General features: G+C 32.7%; 2 protein-coding genes across 2 annotated transcripts; one reads left to right on the top strand and one right to left on the bottom strand.

Moving 5' to 3' along the window:
- Positions 1-1,774: 1,774 nt before the first annotated feature.
- Positions 1,775-6,416, top strand: LOC133198249 (zinc finger protein 493-like). The gene is made up of 4 exons (XM_061334372.1): positions 1,775-1,784; positions 2,103-4,126; positions 4,431-4,651; positions 5,406-6,416. Exons 1-4 carry the CDS (start codon positions 1,775-1,777, stop codon positions 5,800-5,802), a joined length of 2,652 nt encoding a protein of 883 aa, XP_061190356.1. The 3' UTR covers positions 5,803-6,416.
- A 6,250-nt stretch (positions 6,417-12,666) lies between these two features.
- Positions 12,667-13,782, bottom strand: LOC133198248 (E3 ubiquitin-protein ligase Midline-1-like). The gene has a single exon (XM_061334371.1). It carries the CDS (start codon positions 13,780-13,782, stop codon positions 12,667-12,669), a length of 1,116 nt encoding a protein of 371 aa, XP_061190355.1.
- Between the last annotated feature and the right edge of the window lie 11,108 nt (positions 13,783-24,890).

The raw sequence follows: 24,890 nt of genomic DNA, 5'->3' as shown, positions 1-24,890 counted from the left end.
TTTCTAGAGAGCAGAGCATGTGACCTACTTGAGGAATTTCTTACTCACTGTTATGGTAGGTGTTTTTTTTTTTTAGATGAGAGATTCACTCCCTGATAGTGAAACATTTTTATACCTACTACTTGAAGTGCCTGATGTGTGTGTGTATGTGTTTGGGGAAGGGGGGGGGGGGGTTATAGTGATTGGGTTGTCCTTCTTTCCATACATCCTGAATACTTGGGGGTACATCTCCTATTTGCAACTCATCCTATACCACTGAAAATTATTTTTTGAGACTTCCACAGCATCTTTATTATATAGAGCATTGTGTACCTTCCTTTTTGTTTTGATTGAAAAATATTTGGGGTTTTCATATCAAAATATTTACATCCACTGAATATTTTCTCCTTTATTTCTAAAGAAAACCATTGCCGTTTATCAGTTCATGAACAACACTAGGCATATGACCTGTACAGATTTTTTGATCAGTGGCTCTTCCATCAATGAAATGTACTGTGATGTACATATCAATAATACAATAATTTATCTTTTTAATCCCTCCATAAATGATTATATAAATTATTATACAGATATAAATATAAACAGTAAAATGTCTTTCTTTAGTTATGAGTACGGGAATTAACGTCACAGCTATTGCAGAAAAAAAATTACTGTAGATTCCTAAATATACGCAAGGAATTAATTACCGAGTAATTACGCGAGAAGCACGACTCGCTGAATTCCATGTAAAATCTCTTGATCAACCAGCCACTTGCGAATTATTGTTCTCGAAATTTGGCAGGAAAGAGCCATTTCGCGATATTGAGTACTCGCGTAAAATAAGGAACCTACAGTATATAACCCGCTTACGCAGGTTATTTATTTTTTCTGCAACAGCTGTGACACTGATTCCATACTAACTGCCAAATAAAGCATTTTATTGTTTAAACAAGGATACTGCTAATCTGTTTATATTGGGGCATACCCATCTCTTATCAACAAATCCTTCTAGACCATGGATTCAAATTTAATGAAATATTCACAGAAACTTTATTACATAGTGTCATGTTGCACTTCCTATTTTAATACATGTTTGTTTATTTATAAATTCAAATATTGTTTATTTATCGTTTACATATTGTTTATTTGTTGTTTACATATTGTTAAATGTTAATATATTGTTTACTTATTATTTACATATTGTTTACTTATTGTTTACATATTGTTAATTTGTTGTTTACATATTGTTAAATGTAAATATATTGTTTACTTATTGTTTACATATTGTTTACTTATTGTTAACATATTGTTTACTTATTGTTTACATATTGTTTACTTATTGTTTACATATTGTTTACTTATTGTTTATATATTTACTTATTGTTTAGGTAGAGATGAAGGAAGAGATCAGATCGAGAAGGCTGATGTACATTGTGTCAATAGTACCAGTGAGAAAAGGGAGCAAGAGGCCAAAAAGGTCACAGAGGTCAAAAGGGTCACAGAGGTCAAGGTGGAAGATGAAAGCTTAACAAGGATCAAGGACAAAGTGCCTGTTGGAGACATTCAACAAAACAAATCCACCATAACTACAAGGCAAGCGAAGAGAAAACGAGAGAGCGTTGTACCTGACGTAGAGGAGGTGGCTAAGAGGACTTCAGAGGAAGATGACACTGAAGATGATGACCAGGGTGATGATTTTTTAGATGATGATAATGACGAGGATTGGGAGCCAGATGAGGAAGAGAGAGGAAGCAATGATTTTGTTGGTACTGTGGGAACTAGAGCAAAGAAAACGATGACATCAGGTAAGTGAACTAGAGTGTTATTACTGGTAATTAGAAAATATAAGTGTTTTGATTAGGCCAAATATAAATTTTGTTTTTTCACCTCATTGAAATGACCATGGAGAAAGAATTCTATTGAAAGGAATAAGACAGATTTTTGTATTGTTTAATTTGTTGTCTGTGATCAGGTTTGCTCAGCAAAATACTTAGGTGTTTAATTTTGCAATGCAAGTCATTAGAAAGAACAGTGTGCCTGGGGTTAATTTTCTTAAGCATATTTTCCATGTTTGCAGTACACATACTGTATACATGTATAAAGTTTACAAATCTATGCTTCAGAGATGGAGTATGAAAGTGATGATACAGTTGTGGAAGACAATGAAGGGGGAAAAACCCTGAGTGATGTTGTATCTAACATTTGTGCTAAATTACTGGACGAGGAAGAAACCAATGAGAAATCTAAAAGCAGCAAACAAAGTAAAGAGGCATCCAATAAAAAGTCCACAAACAAGTCAAAAGCTAAGAAAGGAAGGAAAGCCAATCGAAAAGCTTCACACAAAACCCAAATCAAGAAACAAACCAATGAGAAATCAAGAAACAATAAAACAACCAATGAGAAGTCAAGAAACAAGAAAACAAAAACATCAAAAGCTAAAAAATGTAGGGGTTGTCAGCAGGAATTCAATTCCATTGTTGAACTCCGTCTTCATCAGAAATCGACAAAATCCTGTCTAGAGAAGAAATTTTTCTGTGACCTTTGTTCCTCAAGTTTTGTTACAAAGCATGGTCTTCTGAAACATGAGCGCAGTACCCACACAGTGGATAAAGAAATGAAGCGAAAAGAATCCGACAAGGATGGGGAAAAACTCCACGTCTGTGTTCAATGTAACGAGGAGTTTACAACCAAGCAGGAGTTATACGAACACCAGGTCAAACACAACAAGAATTTATTTGCCTGTAGGAAGTGTAAGGGGTTATTTCCTGATGAGAAAGCTTATGAGATACACAAGAAAATCCATGGTGAGGATGAGCAAAATGGAGAAGAGGAGAATCTGAATGAGACATGTATAAACTGTGAGAAACCAATTCAAGGTGAAGATATGGGGGAGGTGGGCTCTCTGCTTTGTGAGGAATGCTGTGGTAATGAATTCTCCTGTAAACAGTGCCAGCAGAGGTACAAGATGTTCTACATCCTTGCCATGCATGACTGTAGGAAATCTTATCCCAAGAACATGGAGGAAATTCTGGCTATAGACTTTGAGAAACTGGAAGGCAACCTTCCATGTAATATATGCTATAAACGGTTCAAGAGTAAAAAGAATCTCTGTGCGCATTATAAGACGCATTATAGTGATACAAGGTTCCAGTGTAATATTTGCTTTAAATATTATAAGGACAGTAGTAAACTTAAGAAGCACAAGCGATTTGCTCACAGTGAAGATCGAGAGTATATGTGTTCACTATGTGGGAAATGTTTTAAAGAGAATACAACCTTGCTGAGACATTTAAAAATCTGCAACAATGAAAATCGCGATTTCATGTGCTCTACGTGCGGAAAAACTTTTAAAGAGAATGGGACACTTGGCAAGCACATGAAGATTTGCAATGCAGAAAGGGTGCCTTACGCGAAAAAAAACAAGGAACCAAACCCTGAAGAACTGATCTGCAAGAATTGTTCCCAAAGTTTTCATTCAGAAAGGACGTATCTCAAACACAGTTGTGAAGGTCAAGGTATAGAACAAAGTATTAATGGAGAGGACGGAGGGACAAAGTCTGGGGCTTGTAAGAACTGTGAAAGAGTTACAGAACAGTGCAACCAGCAGGCACTGTGTAGACAGTGTGCCGGTAACAAGTTTGTGTGCTCCCAGTGCAAGCAGGCGTACAGCATGTTCTATCTCCTATCCATGCACAACTGTCAGAGAACGTTCAAGGAAAACCTCCAGTGGATAAGAAAAGTCGACTTCAATAAGCCTAACCTTGAGTTGCCGTGTAATATATGCAAAAAGGTGTATAAAAACAAGAAAAACTTGTGTTCCCACTATAAAATTCACTTCAATGTTGAACGAATCCAGTGCGATATTTGTGAACAGACGTTTAAACATCAAAACAGCTTGCATAAACACAAAAGATTTGTACATAGCAACATTCGTGATTATGTTTGTGATATTTGCGGAAAAGCATTCAAGCAGAGCGATACGTTGAACACACACAGGAAGTTACACACGCATGAGAAAACGAAGGCTTACCAGTGTGAAGTTTGTGGGAAATATCTCTCGGGAAGCACCGCCCTCACTGTCCACATGAATATTCATTCAGGAGCCATGCCATATGTGTGTGAGATTTGTGGGCGGTCCTTCAGACAGGTGGGAGGAGTAAATTAAATGAAATAAATATGTATATATGCATAAAACTCATGTTAATCTGGTACATTCCATTCCAGAATTAATTTATGTACTATTCAATGACATTTATATGAATTTGAAAGTCAAATAATTATCGTGTTTCATGCAAAGAAATTTTGAGAAAATACTGTTGCTATAATAATTTTGTCTAATGCCTGGTTATAAATGATAAACTGATAACAATCTAGTGCAAACATATTTAAAAGTGCTTATAACTGCATTTATTTATTTATGTTTTTTTTATTATTTTTTTTTTTTTTTGCAGTATGGAAATCTACAAAAACACAAGATCACTCATGGAACATATAAAACCTACCAGTGCCATGTCTGTCAAAAAGCATTCAAGCATTCAGAGACATACAAAATCCACATGAAGGGTCACGTCTTGGAGGGTAAACTGAATGACAATAAATACGGCAAAATCTACACCTGCTCTTACTGCAACAAGAAAATGCCATCGGCCTCGCAATACACAGTTCATCTACGGTAAGCAAGATAATCCCTTTGTAAATTATTTATATTGGTAAACTAAAAATTTTCAGACATGCTTAATGTAAATTGAAAAAGCTGAAAAATAAAATATACATATATGTGCACTAGCTTGTTTTTAGTTTGATTAATACTGATACAATGTAGAGACAATAATTAAACTTATGAGTTTCTGGCATATATGCACCATTTTTAATGGGGGTTGAATTAGGCCAAAAAAAAAAATCTACAGTTCCTCAGGTACCGCCACATCAGGTCAATTACTGCCACATTGGTCAATTTTATTAACATTTTTCAATGGACTTGTAAGCTTGATGACTGTTTGTTATCTCTACATTTCATTGAAAAGGGAAATAAATCAATTTTTCTCTTTTTCCAAGTTGACAAAATGAGTTTTGTCCCTTTTCATATTTGCTTAGAGAAAGACGTTTTGATAAGATACAGAACACATTTCTTTTTGGAAATGGTACTTTGTGAATTAATTTCTCTAAAAAATGTTTGTAATAAGATTACTTAAGGTTGAGTACAAATAATAATTACTATAAGAGTACAAAAAACTAAGAATCAATTGATATCATTTTATTGGCTGACAAGAAAAAAGAGTTAACATCTGCTTCAAATCAATGAAGATCTGCCTGTCACATTGAATTTTGAAAATTTTTGGCTCAAGAAACTAAAAATTAGTTTTTGTGGCCTTACCATTTTGTCACTTCCCTTATACAGATGATAGATTTTAGGTATTTCATTGTAGCACCCACACGAACGAGAGACCATTCCAATGTCAGCTCTGCTCCAAAGCCTTCAAAGAACACGGCAAACTGAAGAGACACATGAAGACACACATTGAGGATAACCTGGTGCCGCGACATAGAAAAGCAGCCAAACCCCCTCCCCCAGTCAGTGGGGGGTATGCAATGGAACAGGACTTAGGGTACCAGCCCAACGGTGACCCCAGCTCTATGCTCACGGCAGTGACCGTTTCTTTCCCCAATGATGTGGGGGGACATATACCACAGACCATAGCCATCCCCATTACAGATTCCTCAGGAAATTATCCCCCACAGCAGGTTCCCCAGTTCTCAGAGGAGGGGGCAATCATTGGTATAGGTAATGAAAACTATAGGGAGAGATACCTTCCACTAGAGTGATTTTGGGGGAAAAAATTAGTATATTGTAGAGAATGCTTATAGGGACATTATGTAAACCAGTGGAATATTTTAATCTTCATTTAAATTTTCTGTCCAGAACTGACAACCCTTACAATTTTGTCTTATGGTTTGAACGTTTTAAATACATGCTTGCCTTACGATTTATCTATTTAGTCATCAATAGTTTGAAAAACCAGTATTTTCATAGCTCTCCACCATCAGTTTTCACTATTATGATAAAAAAGTCCATTACTTACAGAGAATACTTGTATTGTCATGGTCCAGTACTGTGCTAACTTGCGATCTAAATCACCTTAAAAAAATCAGAATTAAAATATCTAGGGCCAGGTGGCTAAGTGGCCTCATTATGGTTTTTCATTTTATTATGTTGGCAGCTCTGACTTTCTATTCATGTTCCTTACATTTCATTCATTATCATGATTATAAATGAATTTTGATCCTAATTATATTGTATTACCTGTATTATGTGGACAAAAGTCAAAGTAATGATAAAACATTTTCTTGAAATCATGTATTTGTGATACTGTGCCTTTTAAATACTTCTCTGAAAATTACAGTGTAACCTATATTATTGTTTTTACATGCACATTATTGATTTCTTAAACAGCATTAATGGAATAAAAATTGTATACCGTTGAACTTGGATATCTTGAACATTGATATCTCAAATTCCATGGATATTTCAAAGAGATTTGGAAGTCAAATAACTTATTTTTGCAGTATTTTACTCTTGATATCTTGAATCCTTGGATTTTTCATTTTTTTCCCAGTCCCATTGGGTTTGAGGTAACAAAATTTCACCGTACATTTGAATGTTTGAGATATATTTTCTTCGCAGGTGTTTCATATAAGAAATTTTAACAAAAAATTATTATATGTATTCCATTTTGTTTAAAGGCACAGTGATGTAAAAATCAATCAAATTATTATGAGTTGTTCATTGATTCTTTAGTGTATTTATGTAGAAACTTATTTTTAAAAGTGTTTCAGTGGAGAATTTCACATGTTTACTAAGCAGTTGATTAATGATATGGAGTAAAACATCTTCTCATCTATCAGGGTTTGACATTAACTTTTATGAGCACTAGACCAGTCGGGCTACTTCCCATAATTTTTACTAGCCCTGACCGTAAAATCAGTAGCCTTGACCAAACTTGAAAATTTACTTTTTATAACCTGCTAATTATTATTGGAAAAAAGGTTGGAAAGCATACTTTAATAAAGATATCGTCTCTCGCACCTGTTAAGATATTTTGACAGACTGTTCCATAGGTCGCAGGCCATTGAGTCTTGATAAGTATTATAAGCCTTAAAAACACTCTACAAATGTTATTAAAATAATTATCCTAAATATAAATAAATTAAAGAATTTATTATAGTATATATATCAATAAGTTTGCTATTCATTCCAATTTATACTGAACGAAGTTAGTTTCGATCACGACAGGTCTATTACAGCCGGATTAAAAATAGCGATTGTGTCATGCGGGAAAATTTTCTTCTACAGAGTGATGGTTACAATCAGACAAATAAGATTAAAAAAATTTAGAATATTTACCGGTATTAGAAAGACTGAAATTAGGGTTAACTTTATTTCATCCACACGACCAGTCGGTCTACATCACGAACATTTTACACAACTGGACCACTCATTTACCAGACTGGGTCGGTCGGACGTGCCTTAATGTCAAACCCTGCCTATCATGAATTTCTGCTCGTTATGTCACTGAAAGTCAGACAGGTGTAAAAAAAAAAAATACATACACTGTCAAAGGTCTGTTGAACTCTTGTTTTACTGTAGATTATTTGAAACATATACATAATTAAGGTACCTCCATGCTCATATGTAAGGACTGTGGCAGTACATTTAGTTGTCATATGCATCAAACACAGACAAATCATGAATGGAACAAAAGACTTTTAACTGCGTGTATACTTGACATTGAAGCTTCTGTTTTTGATTATTGTAAATATGGGATATAGTTATTGATAAATATTGTTTATATCTTGGATAAACTCTCTAGCATGTGGGCATTTAATTTAAATGTTTGAATTTTTTTATTTTACCGTACATTATATTAAATGTATAAAAATACTAGCTTATGTATCTTGCTTTTCTGCGAGTACACAAAAATTCTTGTATTTAAACAGTTCACACACAATATGACTTTTAATATGCAGCATAAGGGTGAAGTTTGGTGTTCTATCTGTATGACATATATATATATATATGTACATGTATGTCAATTCAAAAGAAAAGAAGGTGTTTAAACAACAAAATAGGATGTGATTTGGGTATATGTATAATATATTTTATACAATGTGAGATGCTACTGCCTGAATAGAACACAGTTCATTAAGTATTAAATTGAAAATGTTAAGGCATGTGGTTGCTGAATAGAGTTACATCTTCCGACATGTACATATAATATATTAAGGAGAAACTTTAAATAAGTTTGGAGATCTTAAAACAAATTGTAAATCATTGTGCCATTAAAAAAAACACTTTTCTGTCCGTTAATGAGTTCAGAACAAAAACTCTAAACACATAAATGATTTTAGTGTCTGAAAATATAATTGGAAAAAATATCTTTTGTTTTAATTATTAATATTTGATTTTATGATTTAAGGTCAATTTTAGCTCTACTGTTCAGAGACCAGTAAAGCTTATGCGATAGTAAGGTGTTTGTCGTCTGTCCGTCTAGCTGTCCGTTTGTCTGTAAACAATTTTTCAAAACGTTACTCCACCTACAGTCCTGGTCTGATTTCAATAAAACTTTGCAGACAAGCAGACTATAATATGGTTCAAAATTCTCTATATCAGTTTTTGATTTCAATGAACAATATTACCGTGGTAACTAAAAATAGAAATTTCTGTGAAAAACTTTCAAAATGCTACTCCTCCTACAGTTTACGTCTGACTTGTCACACAAGTAGACTACACTAAGATATATTATTCTGTATATCAGTTTTTTTTTATTTCAATGAACGATGTTGCCATGGTTACTAAAAATAGAGACTTCTTGGAAATACTTTCAAAACGCTACTTCTCCTACAGTTTTGATCTGAATTCAATATAACTTGGCACACAAGTAGACCACACTAAGATACATAATTATTAATATAAGTTTTTGATTTTGATGAACGATGTTGCCATGGTTACTAAAAATAGAAATTTCCTTGAAATACTTTCAAAATGCTACTCCTCCTTCAGTTTTGGTCTGATTTCAGTATAACTTGGCACATAAGTTATATAGGATACATAATTCTCTTTACCAGTTTTGGATTTTGATAAACGATATTGCCATGGGTACTAGAAATAAAAATTTTCTTGAAATACTTTCAAAACGCTACTCCTCCTACACTTTTTGTCCGATTTCAGTGGAGCTTGGCATACAAGTAGACTACACTGAGCTACATAATTGTCGTTATTGTTTTTTGATTTTGTTGAATGATGTTGCGATGGTTACTTAAATCAAAATTTCTGAAAAATTGTTTTAGAATGCTACTCCTCCTACAGTTTTATTCTGCTTGCAATAAATCTTGCCACATAAAACAGACTAAACCATAGATCATTATTCTATTTATTGCTGTTGCAAAGTTTCAAGTCCAAGTGTTACTTTTATCTTCCTTTATAAGTATAACCAGTAGAGCTACAGTCTCGTCAGAGACTTCTGGTTTATGATCATGTTATGATTGTTATCAGTTTATCATTTACACACATGTTACATTTCTGCGTTAGTGCATTTATTACATGTATATTCATGTTTAATACAAAAGGTAATGTTAAAATCTCATATTGGGTTTAAATTTGAGATTTGTAACCTCATTTTGTTTCAATTTTTTCTAGGCTAGTAAATATCAATGAAAATGGTGTGCCATATTTTTATGTAATCAAATATAGAACATGCATGTCATTTATATTACATTAAATATAAATATTTGTAGAGTAGCTTTTTTCATGTTATGTAATCATGCATGTAACAGTGATTCTGACTTGACCATAAAGGTTTTATCATTGTGCTAATTATTATGATTCTAAATCTTGATACTTAGATATGCATGTTCAGTAAATAAAGAACAAAAAAAAAATGTGAGTTAAATTTGTGTTGTTATATAAAAGAAAAAAAAATATCCTTGAGATACAAACAAAAAATATGTATTTAAACATTTAACTCTGTAAAAGTATTTTGTTGATGTAAAACTTAAATCTTATAAAGGCTAGGTACAGGCCATTAAATATTTAAAAAGGGCTCACATTTATAGTGGAAACGCGATACTGTGATAAAAAGTGAGCTTTTTTATTTTTTAGTTTTAACCCTGTAGCCAGCAGTTTATTATAAAAAAAAATATTTTTTTCAGCAGTAATCACTGGACAAAGGATGCTATGCAATTAGACATTTTTTCCCATAACTGCAATACAACTCTTGGCTCACGTACAGAGCAATGTTTTATCTACCTTCTCTGATCCTGTTAAAAATAAAGAAATTTACTTCAGATGTTTAACCGTTATGGAAGTTAATTTCCAGCAATAGATGTTTTCTCGGCAATAGATTAATTAATTTTTGTTTTAAAGATGTTAATCAAAAGAATGAAATCCGAAAAGAATAATACTTTTAAATCTTTAATGCAAAAAACATTCCTGAATTTCCGTTTCCGGAAATTAAATTTTGAAACTATTTTTGTCGAATTCATTTTGTTCAGCCGAAAACGGAAAGGCATCTTTGTCTTTGACTGCCTTAAAGCACTAGAATATGTTTCAATACGCAACCAAAGAATCATGAGAATCTTTGTGTTGGACTCGTCATACAAATTGATTGCTTTTTTAAAACAGTTTATATCCGGTAGGACAATGAAGATTTTTTGCTGATAAATCATTGCCACGAGACAGGATACAGATACACTTAAAGAAATGCTACTTACCCAAGTAATTTACTAGTAATTAAGAATGGATCTTTTAATCTGCTACACAGAGAATGTAATATCCTGCATGGGACTATATTTTCTTTCTAATTTTACACTACAATTGTTTGTGGACCACGATTTAATTAACCTCTGGATGTACTCTGTTTTGTCACCCTGACTATTGATTTGACAATTTGTGTATCTGCTGCCCTTGTTATTTCTCTATCTAACATTAGTTTTATTCCTATATTTCGTTAACATTAATCTTTTTAAGACTCTTCAACGATTTTTTGTAAACTGTCCTTTATATATACATAAATATGTCTATAGCTGTAAAGTTACCAAAACAACCTGTGACACTAATTTGACGTATTCCATATTAACATGTACAAATAAAATAAAGAAATAAAGAAATTAAATATAAAGAAATGAAATAACGTTTGATAAGTTTCAGATAAATGCTGTCAATACATGAATATTTTCTTTATTTTATGTCAATGTTTTATAAACGATGGTGTTTTTCAATAAACTGCCCTAAACTAAAATTTTCCAAACTTTTGTGCCTTTCAAATGAATTTAAAATAATATTTCTTATCTATATTATTGTTTTACACAGAGATTTCGTTGCCATTATCTTACATACATGTATGCTCCAACGTTATTTAATTCTAAAAAAAAAATACATATATACATCATTTGTTGTATAGAATAAAGTACTAAAGCTTATGTTTTATCAAATGAATCATTGCAAGTCCATGGGGACATTTTCGGTTAGACCCAATCTTAAATCAAATTTATTACCTATTTCCTACGGATTTTTTTTTTCAGATTAAGTTTGTTTTAGGTCCAAATATAATCAACAATTTAGATAATCAAATGTCTTACAACTCCTTTAAATAAAACACATCCTTCGGAAAAATGTTTTATAATACCGGTAGACTTCTACCTGAAACCTGACACACTAGGTAAAATATGTAACTTGTGTGGAGTGGATGTGTTTTTATATCTGTATATCTTCATGTACTTATGTAATTTTACCTTTATATTCTGCTCGCAACGAAATTTGGGAGGGCGGTTATGTACGGGTAAACATGAACAGTTAATTATACAGTTTTTTGCTAATGGGGTCTGTTTTGTTCATAAGAACTCATTGATATAAAGGTTTCTTGCAATTTCTATGAAACAAAAATGTTTGCTACCGATCGGAACTATTTCTAAATGTTTGAAAACTATATAGATCAAAGACTGACGACTGCATTAGATGAAAGAATATATTTTCAAAGCACTGTGGAATCTATTTTATTCGTTGGGGACAATGTCTGTAGGCAATTAAATTAATACAATTTCGTGGAGACATAATTCCATAGCCAAGGATGAAACTTTACCATTCAGTCAACTGAAAGCTGAATGAAAGTCAACTGAAAAGTTATTGAATGGCAGAGATCTGCCAGTAATCTTTCCAGACCTTTCAGTTACCATTCAGTTAAGTTAATGATGAAGATTCATTCCGTGTAGGTAACTGGGTCCAGGAATTCCACGAACACTGATCCTATACAAGCAATGATAGTTCCTCAGTTAGCGAACGTACTTGTAGCTCTATTTTGGTTCAATAAAAAATGAAAGCAAACTCACTGAAACACCCGAACGTTTATCCTACATATACTGATAATAATGATTATAATGATAAAAATATTCAATTAACCGTTTTCGGTATAAATTTCAACTAGATTTGTACAATGTTTATCTATGCATAAAGTATTCGTGTATGTTTTCATTTTGTCAAAAAAATTATCATAATTAAAAAAGTTTTGCATACGAAAGCTTAGAGGATTAAGAATTTTACAAGTAAGTTGGACAACTCTCTATCAGCATTAAAATCATAAAAAAGCAATATTTTTGGAATTCAACGAGTTACATATTTAAAGGTACTATATTCGGCTATTCTGCTGTTTCCTCATCATCTGTTGTCATTCTATTAATTCTCTCATTTAGTTCGAGAATGGGACGCCGCAGTTCAACATTTTCTCTAAGGATGGGATCCAAAGGGCGATCTACTTCTGACTGTTTGAAACCATTCAATTTTTCTGTCAAAGTCTTTTCCACTGATAAAAATTTCACACAATTATTTTCTCTTAAAGCCTCTTCCGAAATGGCACAGCATTCGGAAGCATTATCAATAAAATATTGCATTTTTTGTTGCTTTTTCTTCAAAATAGCTAACGTTTTCTGTGAAGTTTCCTTCATCTTCTTTTTGGTATTCTCTACATAATCTTGAATGTATCTTATGCCTCGGTTTGCTTCAGCAGTAAGGCTTTCTTGGCCTTTCTTTTCATTCACTGGCAGCGATGTGATTTCTTTTTCTACATTTTCTAGAAGCTTCTTTGTTCTAGCTATTTTGCTCTTTGTTGCATGGCATGTATACTGCAAAGCCTTTTTACAATCTACATATCTATCTTCAATGGAGCAACATACGTGCTCTTTGTGCTTCTCTACTATGCAGTTTGCACAAACTGGTTTGCAACACTGCCTTTCTGTGCAGTAAAATTTTAACTCGTTATGTTCATGACCAGGGAGCAAACACCTTGCTTTTGATTGATTGTATATAGATTTCAAGGATGTGTCCTGTGTCATAGATGAGTCCCCAGGCATTTCAAAATCATGAGTATTGCAATCACTTGACTTCTTTTCTTTATAACACTCACTACAAATTCGAATGTTACACGTAATACAGAAATATTTCACGTGATCATGACGTCTACAGACTCCACACAATGACTGCATGAATCTGTCTAAAAGCTCCTTTAAGTCACGTCGGGTATTATCTTTTGGGAATGTCTTTACATCCCCATTTTTCGCAAAGTGCTCTCGGTTACACAAGGGACACTTTAACGTTTGTTCTTTACAATGCTTAGATAAACATTCCGTGCAAAATGTGTGGTGACATGGTAAAACTCTAGGGACGTGTTTGTTTTCGTCATATTCGACAAAGCAAATGTTACATTCACACATATTTTCTACGTCCTTTACAAATCTTGGTACATTTGCGCTGGCCATACTCCTGAAAAAGTAGAATAAAAGCTGTATTTTACAGCCTCCCTGCAAATTTTTCACGATATCTTACAAAGAATAAACGTGTATCGTTAAATGTGTCAAATTCAAATTTAAAATAAAGACTAGGACAATAATGAATAGTGTGTCAGTATCTAAAAATATTGTTTTGATAAAAAAGATTTATGTTAAAAAGTGAGCTACTAAAGAGGTGGCCCTGATTTGATCTTGTGGTGAAAAATAATTTAACAAATACATACATTTACTAGTATATAGAATTAGGAAATGATTGATCTACGTACCATCTTTCATTTTAGACAAAGAATAAGATTCTTCATATTTTATTCAATGTTAACTTTTCTTTTTATTTAATTTGCAACCTCAAATTTTTTTTTACGAAACCAAGCGTGTGAATTACAGATAATTTTCATATCTATTTTTATCGAACAATTTTTATAAAGATAAAGAAATACATTTAATTTTTATTTATCTTGGTTAAAAGCATACATACCGATTCAAAGTACAGATGATTATGTCTGATAGGTAACCATATGCAGCGAACTAAATGATGGTTTTAAAATACACGCATCAAAGAAATCAATAACTTACATTGACTTTGAATACACGGTAAGGAATGTTAAGACAGTAATATGTAAAACCAGAATGTTATGTCATAATGGAATGAGTAAAACATAAATGCTTTGAATTTTAAATATAGAATTGACATCTCCAGCATCCTTCTATTAAATTCTTCTTTGGCTCTTTCGTTTTCTCTAGATGACAATCGTAGTTTTAGATTTTTAAATTTTTAGAATCGATGTCGTATTTTTGTTTTGGTAAGATATGCTATGCTTTTGTTAAATGCACTGTTATTTTGCATTAATGTGGAATGATCCATGATTTGGAGTACAAATGTGTACATGTCAGAAATAATATTTTACACCAAGATCATTTTCATATTTCATGAAAATTTATATTAAACATAAGTTTTCGGTCAAAATTTCACACCTGGTGGGGAGAAAAAATACCTAAAATATAATGTTTTATCGGATCTTATTTAGATAGGGAAAATAACGAGAATAACGAGAAATGCATGATTGTATTTTATCCTTTTCTGTAGTTATATTGATTCTGAAAGAACTGAAAATTGTTTAAAGTAGATCAAAAGAGGTATCTTAAACATCTTATTTATAACAGCTAATTCAAAACCCAAAAGCAAGTGTTTTTGTGTATCCACGCAAAAATTGCTGGCATTAAGTTTTTATCATGTGTCCTGTCTGCCAAAAACTAAATATTCGGCTTTCAGGTTTTAGCTGTAGTAATCAAAATGCTTTTGTTTGTCGAGCAAATTCTAATTTTGAATGTACATTGTATTTTTGTTGGTTCTTAGCTATAGATTAAACATCTTGTTTGTCCGTCTGATTGTGTGGACTTGTATCTTTTAAAAAAGAAACTACCTGATCGGTTTAGCACAATATGCATAGTAATCGACTTTTGTGTTTTACAGACAAACCAGCTTGATCGTGATGATAGGAAGATGTAAAGAATAGTACGGGACATAATTCCTTCATAATTCCTTACGTCTGTTTATCAATCAAAGTTATCGAATATACTTGTAAATGCTTCCTTCCATACAGTGTCACAGGGTAAATCATATACTTGGCAAAGTATTTAAAAAAATGTCAAATTATAGTATTCCAAGGTTAGAGTAACTTTTCTGTAGTAAAAATGAAAATAGATTCAATTTATTGAAGCTCATGCATATAATGTTGTACAATATTTAATATATAACAATACAGGTTTATGCAAAGATTTTTAAGCAAAACATTTTTTGTATGAATCTCTTAAAATACAGTCCATTCATGAAATACAAAAACACAACAAAATACAGTATTACACATAAAGTATATCAATGAGTTAGGAAAAAAGAATCAATCTTACATAATTTACTTCTTTCTGTAGTGATTATGTTTATGTAACACAAAGCTTTTACAAACTTCCTTTTTTTGAAAAGGATTAACTCTGTTGAATGATCAGTGGTCCATCAATCCTTTTCACGATCCGAGTTTTGAACAAAACAAACATGGATCCCTGGAAACACCAGTAGTAGCTAAATGATCAGGTGCCTTAGAAAAGTACACATTGTACACACCGGCAATAATACGTGCATGGAGACAAATCGAACAGTCACAGGCTCTTTGTATTAATTGTTAAACTAATTAATTTAAAGTAAAAGTAGCACAAAACCAATAGCTAAACAATTGATATAAGAAATGTCAGTCAATTTGCAACCCAATGATAGATTGTGTATAGAATTAATTTAATAAATCCAAGAGCCATAGGATTTGCTAAATATTGATCAGGACTTTAAATTTAATTTTTAAAAAACGATAAGAAGGAGTGGGAAAAAATACAGCGAAACTTATACACTATATTGATAATTATATAACTTATTCCCTCAAACAGAGAGCATTTTGAATTTATCTTTAACTCATTAGGTCTTCGTTAAAATATGAAAAAAAACTTTCTTTTGGTCCAATCGCCTTATGCTCTTCAAAAGCCTATGCTAGGACATTAGTTTACTTAAATAATTAAGGAAATTAATGGGATTAAAAGAGCTTTACCAAATTTTAGAATTTTTTTCAGGGAGATTAAAAAAAAAATTATCTTGATTTTCTAAGCCTAGCCAGGAGAAAATGCATTAATGAATTCTCAGTCGCCTACCCCTTCGTCTTCTTTGTACGTTTTCTACTCTAGGTTCATGTTCTTCCATTCTGTTAGGATTATTGAACAAAAAATTATAAACTTGTTGAAATATATTTGAATTTTGATACAAATAGATACAGATACAAATAAAAATTATATAAAATCGGAAAACATCAAAGATTGACCAATCCATATTCGTGAAAAAGAAAATTTTGTATGCTAACCAAGTTAACATATCAAATTCGTCCCTGTGACCTAATCTAATTTCTACACTATCTTCTGTATTCTGCATTATAACACGTAAAATAGGATTAGCATGTCCAAAGATGAAGCCATCTTTAATATCTATCTGAATGTGACCAAAAAGAAATGATGCTTTTTGATATGTTTTATCTACTTTAATTACCAATGGATGCCATGCATTTGGAATCATTTCCACTATAGATAATGGTCCAGCTTCAAACTTTTCATCTATGCAGAAACAAAATGATTTAAACATAAAGATTGTCACGGAACATTGTTTGTATGAAAGTAATGGTCTACTGCAATTTAACTTACGTAAAAGTTGAATATTTGTAAGAAGCAAAGAAAAAATACTTAAACTGCTCGGTGAATTAACTCGAAAATGTAAGACATAGACACATTTACTTTTACAGTTACGGAGAGCAATGTCTTGATATAAGTACAGTTTCCCTTCTCTATTTCTATGTCATAAGAAGTAGATGTTGACATTTGTTTATTGGAAATAGTCTTATTACTTGCAGATATATATAAATTTGGAAATAATGTGGATTTATTGAAAGCTATATTATCGTTTAGAATTCTAATATTGATGAGGGCATATTTCGAATTACATAATTTCACAAATATCTTATTAGGCTTACCTTCGACCGACCTTGTCTCATCTAAAGTTTCATAAGTTTTCTTACGCTTGTTTCTCATGCTTAGAAATATTGTTTTCTTAGACCTAAATCCAATATGAAAAGTAAAAATAACTTTACCAAAAACTGAAAAAACACCTTTGTGAACAATGTGAAAATAACGTCAATATGGAGATAACTTAATTGTGACAAAAAAATGGTTGACTCAGTCGTACTCGAGCAAGGAATGGCTGTAAAGTTTAACGTATATCTTGGAAATTCCTTGCAGTGGAATATAATAATTTGTACAAGGTTTATCAAGAAACAGAATTGCCAGAAGTTCAATCAATAATTGAATTGATTGTTTTGATGAAGGAAGGGAGCTGGTTAAAAATGATGTTTGTTCTTGAGTTCAGTGAATGTAAGCTTGGGAAGAGATGTGTACTTAGTTGAGCAATAAGTTATGAAGATCGCCCAGTTACAGCTAGAAATATGGTTGAATATCTTAACAATAAAGTAATTATTAAATTCCTAAAATGTCGTTTACTTTTGATTTTAAACATAGCAGATATGATAAAGAGAAGGCACCAATATTAAATTCACATTGGATAAACGAAGCACGCAGGACAGAGGTGTCGGGTTGTATTCATTTTGGGAAAAGATATCCTTATCCACCCATCCTATTGCCGAGATTTGGTTATTTATGACAAATGGACTATTCTTGTTATAAAAATAACCTGCATGGTAAGGAAAAAAACCCGGAAAATCTCTTAGCTTCTATGAACAGTACACTATGGAGCATGTGATTCGCGCATGTGTAGAAGTTGGCAGATGTGCATTTAAATCGGAGGGGACTACTAAAAAAAATAATAATAAACACTGAAACCTAATTTTATTTCTTTTATGGAAGTAATTCAATTAGTTTACGAACTTTTTGATCATCCTTCGTATATATAATTTTACTGTTCCAAAGTAAGTCCATCGTTATGCTTTTCTTGAATGCACGATCAATATCAATATGACATTATTAACTCCTAAGCATTGGATAATAACTTTAATATTCAAGTATTCTATATTAACCGGAAAAGTCATGGAAAAGTACAGATCTGAAGGAACACCTACTTCCCCGAAAGAATATTGATGGTATATTCTTTATAGGAAAAATTAATTAACTCTCCCTCAAAATAATTTTTTTGACAAGAATTCTTGTTAGATCATGCCACTCCTCCTTAACTGAAACAGTTTCCTATGGACCTGATCTCAAGAAATTCAATTTGATCATATTGGTTAATTTACCTATTTTGTGAGTGTACAATGTGAAATATCAAAAATGAAAGTTGTAAAACAAAATTAAAAAAAAAAAAACAAGAAAAAAGCTTTGCCTAGTAGAGCATCCCTTGGTATTCTAAAATTACCTAAATAGAGTAAAATGGTCGCTTTTGCTTTTTTGTGAGAGTACAATGTGAAATATCAAAATGTGAAATTAAAGAACAAATATCTATAACCTGTCTTTTGTACAATACAAATAAAATATTTCCAAGAGGAGCATCAATTCATGTTATAAAAAACCCCAAAACAATCAAACAAAAAACTATCAAGAAGAGAAAAGCCAAGTAAATTATCCCTTTATATCAGCTTTATCTGCAACTTGCTGTACGAGCGGATAAAAATGGAGAAAAACACATCCTAGGAAAAGAAAATATGATAATATCCTTAAAACTTCAAGGTGCACGTAAATACCGGTATACAAATAGTTTAAAGATACCTAATTTGCCATACAGACATTTTGGTTGGTAATTACGAACAAAATATATTAAAATAAGTATTTGCAATTAATAACAGAAATAAAGGAATAATATAAAGAAATGCTCAAAGAACAATATACGGTTTCAATACAAATCTGACCCTGAATTTTTAAAATATGAATGTTATGTAAGGAATTAAAACTCATCCTTTCTGAATTGATGAAATTCTATGCAATAAGAACATACAAATCATTTGTCTCATATGATATCCTAAATGTTAACTGTGACGTCATCAACTTGTGCATTTTCACGTATTTTCTTAAAAAGTTGCAGAAGACATCAATTTTCAAAGGAATAAAATAGAGCACATGCATTGCCCAGAAAGATTTTGAGAAATTGGAATTTTTCAAAGAATTTTACACAAAATATCTGTAAATTGAAGTGGGCGACAGCTGTGGACACAATTTTCTAGAGGGAAATAACACCAGGAATTAGTCATTTTGAGGCTTTTTCTGTTTAAAACTTAGAAATGTAACGTATTAATGACGTCATACTTCCAGAATGGTCCTCATTCACGTCATATTCTTTCCTGATTCATTACGTATACTCGACTCATATTTAAGCCAACTTTATAACTTTTTGAGAGCATTCTATCTTTAGAGCACAATAAAGCCCAAACCGTACCTACTTCCTTATTACATACCATGTATTTTTTTTTATTTCAAGAACAAAAAGCAAATTAAAATGTTGAATTTTACAAACCAGTCCTATTAACGGAGAAATTAAGTTAAAAATACTCACGGTCAGTTTTAAAAACACTGGTGTATGACAATGGAAAGAGCCACAGCCCTACAATCCAAAGTAGAATTACAATTCCAAGGAGAGAAATAAAAACACTGAAACAAGATGGTCTCTCACTGTTTGTCCAAAAGAAATTCCATAATCCTGTAAGGAAGGTTTTAACGTTTAGACAAAAATTTCTAATTTTCCGGGTAAATATGTTTGTTTCATGTTTGAAAGTGCTTCATCAGTCTACAGGAAAATCATTATGAAAATCAAAATCAGTAATTAAAAACAATTAAAATCAATTTCCCTTTCAGTAACTTAAAAATAGTATGAGAGAGAGAGAGAGAGAGAGAGAGAGAGAGAGAGAGAGAGACGAAGATTTTACTTTGAAACAAGTCTAGTCTGGAATGAATTTCGATTTCATCGCCAATATCTGTCATTCTCTTGATTCTATATTCGAGTTCCCAAGAAGAATACTGTACTTCGAAATTTTCTTTAGGCATGGGATCTAATGGTTTGTCTACGTCCGATTCTTTAAAGCAGTTTTTTCCACAGATAAAAAGGTAATGTGATTATTTCTGTTTAAGGCTTCCTCTGAAATAGCACAGCATTCTGTAGCACTGTTAATAAAACATTGTGACTGTTCCTTTTTCCTATCAAGTATCATCAGTATGTTCTGCAGAATCTCATTGCTTTTCCTCTTTGCTTGTTCTGTGAAATCATTTATATAAGTAATGCCTTTATTTGCATCAACTGTTAACTTTTCCCCACAAATTTTGTCATTATCACTAAGACATGCATATGTTTGTTCTATATTTTCCAATACCCCCATGGCCTTACTTGTCTTTTCTTGAGTTTCCTGGCATGTACATTGCAGAATCTTTTTGCGATTGTCATATTCGTCTTTCAGGGTGCTAAGACACAGATTTGAAGTTAATATTTACTCAAATTTTCTGTATAATTTCATGACTTGTATGTTGCTATAGCATTTCATACGAAAATTTGATGAAAAATCTTATTTTATCTGAAAGTTATTGAAACTTCGATTTTCTGGACGCGTTTGATAGAAACATCCTTGCACTTTCAGAAATTTTAACTTTATTTTTATTGCTTTAGAAAAGTAGCAATTTTGTTGTTTATTAATAAAAAATATTAACACTATAATGTAGAAATTTCAGAGTAGAAATGTAGAGAGCAAAATCCTCTCACAAGTATTGTCATTCCGTGCTCAGTGGTGTGTGCAGAGTTAAACAATTGAACACACCCGGTGAAACGTAAACATTAACAACAACAGAGCTCGTGCCCTGTTTACAAAAACAGTTTACGTTTCACGGGTGTATTCAATTTGTTAAACTCTGTACACAACTACACAACACTGAGCACGGGCTGACAATACTTAAGTGAGTGGGTTTTGCTTCCGCTCATATTTACTCTGAATTGTCTGGATTATAGATGTAATGTTATTTATTAATACACAACAAAATTGCTACTTTTCTTAATTATTAGGATGAAGTTAAAAATTGTGAAAGTGCAAGGATGTGTTAATCAAAGGCCTCCCAAAATACGTAGTTTCAATAAATTCAAGATTAAATAAGTTTTTAATTTTATTTTCGTGTGAAATTCTATAGCAACATATAAGTTGTGATATTATACAGAAAATTTGAGAAAATATAAACTTCAAATCTGTGTATGCACCTTTAAGAGATTTACATGCATGTTCTTTGTGTGATTCTACTATGCAGTAGGCACAAACGGGTTTACAGCATGATAGCTCTGTACAGAAGTACTTCAGTTCGTTTTTCCCATGTCCAGGAAGAAGGCACGCAGCATCAACGTCTGTTGAATCTAGTGATGTGTCTGGCGTAATCGTGTCATTGCAAATATCAACCTTATGTTTGTTGCAGGCACTGGTTTTTCTATCCTTATAACAACCACGACACATTCGAATGCTGCAATTTGCACACAAGTACTTAACATGATCGTTACGTTTACAAATTCCGCACAATGATTGAGAAAATTTTTCGAGTAGTTCTTTTAGGCCACGTCTAGTATTGTCCTTCGGGAATTTCTTTACATCTCCATTTTCAACATGGTGTTTTTTGTTACAAAAAGGACACTTCAATTTTTGTCGTTTACAATGTTTTGAAAGGCATTCTGTACAAAATGGATGCAGACATGGTAACAATCTTGGGACATGTCGACCTTCGTCATATTCAACACAGCAGATGCTGCATTCACACACATTTTCTATTTCATTAAAAAGTCCTTTTACATTTGCTATAGCCATACTTGTATATAGATAAAACAAGAACTATGTTTACAAAGCTTTGAAGTTGGTAATGTCTCGGTCGTTTGCTCTCAAGGAAGAGTTTTGCTATTTCTTTTAGTAAAAAATTTCTGAAAGTAAGAATTAATGCACTTTTTTAATAACATTGAAAAAACATATCCCGACAATTCTATATTAAAAGGAAAAAGAAACGCAGGGTAAAATTTTTGAAGTGATTTAATGTTATATTTTCGAACGTAATTTTCAGTATTGTTATTTAACATTTAAACTGATCTTTTATCAACAAGTAAGCAAATTCTCATTTGATTTCGACCGATGATTCATGATTTCTTGAAACCCAATGACCGTACCCCCCAAAAGTGAAAATTCTCAATATCTCCTATGCCTTCCTCGCGCATCTGTCACAGCCTTAATTCTCCTCTGCATGGAGTTCATATGAGCGTTAATCTTTCTCATAGGGATTTTATTCAACCCTTTCGACAGGGCAGCGCTTTGTTGGTCGAGAGTAGCTAAGGCATTCCGACGTCTTTAAACCCTACCGTCAAGTTAGTCCCACAGCTGTTCGACTGGCGAAAAAAGATGAATTGTACGGGCACCATTCGAGTGGGTTAATGTGAATGTTTGCCAGAAAGTCTGGCTACATTTAGCCGTGGGTTTACGTCCTGAAAAATTAGGCATAATGCGCACTCGCGCGCGATTGAGAGGAACACTGACGTAAAGTTGACGTAAAGCTCACAAACCAAAATCGCGCAATGAGTATCTTTCAGTTTTTGGGTGAATGTAACGATTATGATTGCCTACTGTATTATTAGTGGTTTCAGTGGTCGTAAGTGGCGATTACATAGATGGCAGGATGTATAGCCCAGTCTTGATGCGGCGATGTTATGACGACGGATAAGACGTTCTGTGGTGACAAACTTTACAACAAACAGCACAACAACCTGTTTTTTTTCCTTTTTCCTTGCTTAGGCAATGAAATAGCCAGGTCCCATTGAACTTCCATCAGCCATGTAATGATTACGAATACTTCAAATTGTCTTTGCATATTGAAAAATAATGTGTATTTCTTCACTGCATCAATTGGTAAGATGTGTTTACAAACATTTCATCATCAATATGCAACGTGTTTTGGCTTTTAACCACGTTCCCTACATGACGTCATATGTTTCACGGTTGAGTAATTCTGAACACTGGTTTGAGTGCACAGTTACCAAGATACCCCTTGGACCCTTTTTGGTAAATTTTGGCCATGCAGTTAAAAATGTTTGGCATATTGTGTTACCATGCGTTTCTTTTTCTTTCAGTATATTTATAAGCTAATTATTAGAAGAAAAAATTTCATTTTACAATTATTGCTATTTTGTGGTCAATTAGAGAGGTTGAGATTTTAAATTTATACGTGTGCACAAACTTTGACGTACCCGTACATGTTTTTTGTAATTTGTCTGTTGAGATTTTAATGACGTGTAACATGAACATGTAGACTGCAGTCGGTGTCTCTGTTTCAACTATTTAGTAGTTTTGTAACATAAGTTTGACTTAAGTTGGTGAACAAAACATGGTTAAAATAAGTGTTCCTGAAACCTTACATTCTAAATAATGAACAACAATATCATTTTCACACATAAATTAGCTAATTTTTATTATAAAAGCTACAATTTTACACTTACGTGTAGATGCCATTTTACAAGTTCTAGGAACGTGTAGAAAACTTGTCAACGCTAAAACTGATGACGTAATACACGAGAAATTTAGGGAATTCCCCTACTAGACCTACACGTACAAGTATGAAATCGCAACCTGAGAAGAATTAGAAATATTCACCGAACCTCGGCGAGGTGGATATCATACTTTGTATGTGTATAAATCATCGTTTTGCTTCCAAACAAAGGCCATCATAATTTTAATGTACATTTACATATATTTTTTGCGCCCGCGTGGCGCAGTGGTTAGAGCGTCTGCTCTAGAGTCGCGAAGTAAGGAGTTGATCCTTACGTCGCTGGTTCGAATCCCACTATGGGACGTGGAGACCGGTCCTTCGGATGAGACCGTATAAACCGAGGTCCCGTGTCGCAGTAGGTGCTGGCACGAAAAAGATCCCTCACTGCTCAATGGCCGTAAGTGCCGAGTATAGGACAAAATTTGCAGCTCTCCACCGGCAAGTGGTGGTGTCTCCATATGAGTAAAAAATTCTCGAGAGGGACGTTAAACAACATACAATCAATCAATCATATATTTTTTGCGGAATTTTCTCATATCTATCGTCAATGCCATGTAAAGAAAATGTACAGGACAATTGTATGCTCATCTGGAAATAGGGTGCAGATGAACAAACCTTTTTATAAATAGTTTTTATCAACATAGAATTTCTTGATCTAATTAAGTGCAATGTGTTCTCAGAAATATATATTGACAAACAGGAGAGCTACTGTGCCAACCGTTGAAAAAGTGTATATTTATCGCGCAAAAATGTGCGCTGTTTCTCTATATATTTCCCCTATATTAAAACTGTTATCTCAAAATATAACTAACCGTGTGTTCCTAAGTATTTTTTTAAATATATTTTCACAACAAGAAAAAAATCCTCATAAACGTTCATAATAATATCATTCTAATAACAGCATGTCACTTTGCTCGATCGACCTTAGTTCAAAGAACACATCGATTGCATGTTTGATTTCATTGTTGCCCCACCCTAACCCTGGGGGTCATGATTCAAAGTTGAATCTA

The sequence above is a fragment of the Saccostrea echinata genome, unplaced genomic scaffold, assembly GCF_033153115.1.
Source record: "Saccostrea echinata isolate AGI-Se365-2 ecotype Australia unplaced genomic scaffold, CSIRO_AGI_Sech_v1 ptg000033l, whole genome shotgun sequence".
Lineage (NCBI taxonomy): Eukaryota > Metazoa > Mollusca > Bivalvia > Ostreida > Ostreidae > Saccostrea > Saccostrea echinata.
This window is presented reverse-complemented; position numbering and strand designations above follow the sequence as displayed.

What these genes read in the sequence shown, in the direction of transcription:
- LOC133198249 (XM_061334372.1), top strand. An exon ending in GTGGGCGGTCCTTCAGACAG is followed by an intron (nt 4,127 to 4,430) that starts GTGGGAGGAGTA and finishes TTTTTTTTGCAG; the next exon opens with TATGGAAATCTACAAAAACA. An exon ending in CAATACACAGTTCATCTACG is followed by an intron (nt 4,652 to 5,405) that starts GTAAGCAAGATA and finishes ATTTCATTGTAG; the next exon opens with CACCCACACGAACGAGAGAC.
- LOC133198248 (XM_061334371.1), bottom strand. Translation starts at nt 13,782, where the DNA reads ATGGCCAGCGCAAATGTACCAAGATTTGTAAAGGACGTAGAAAATATG.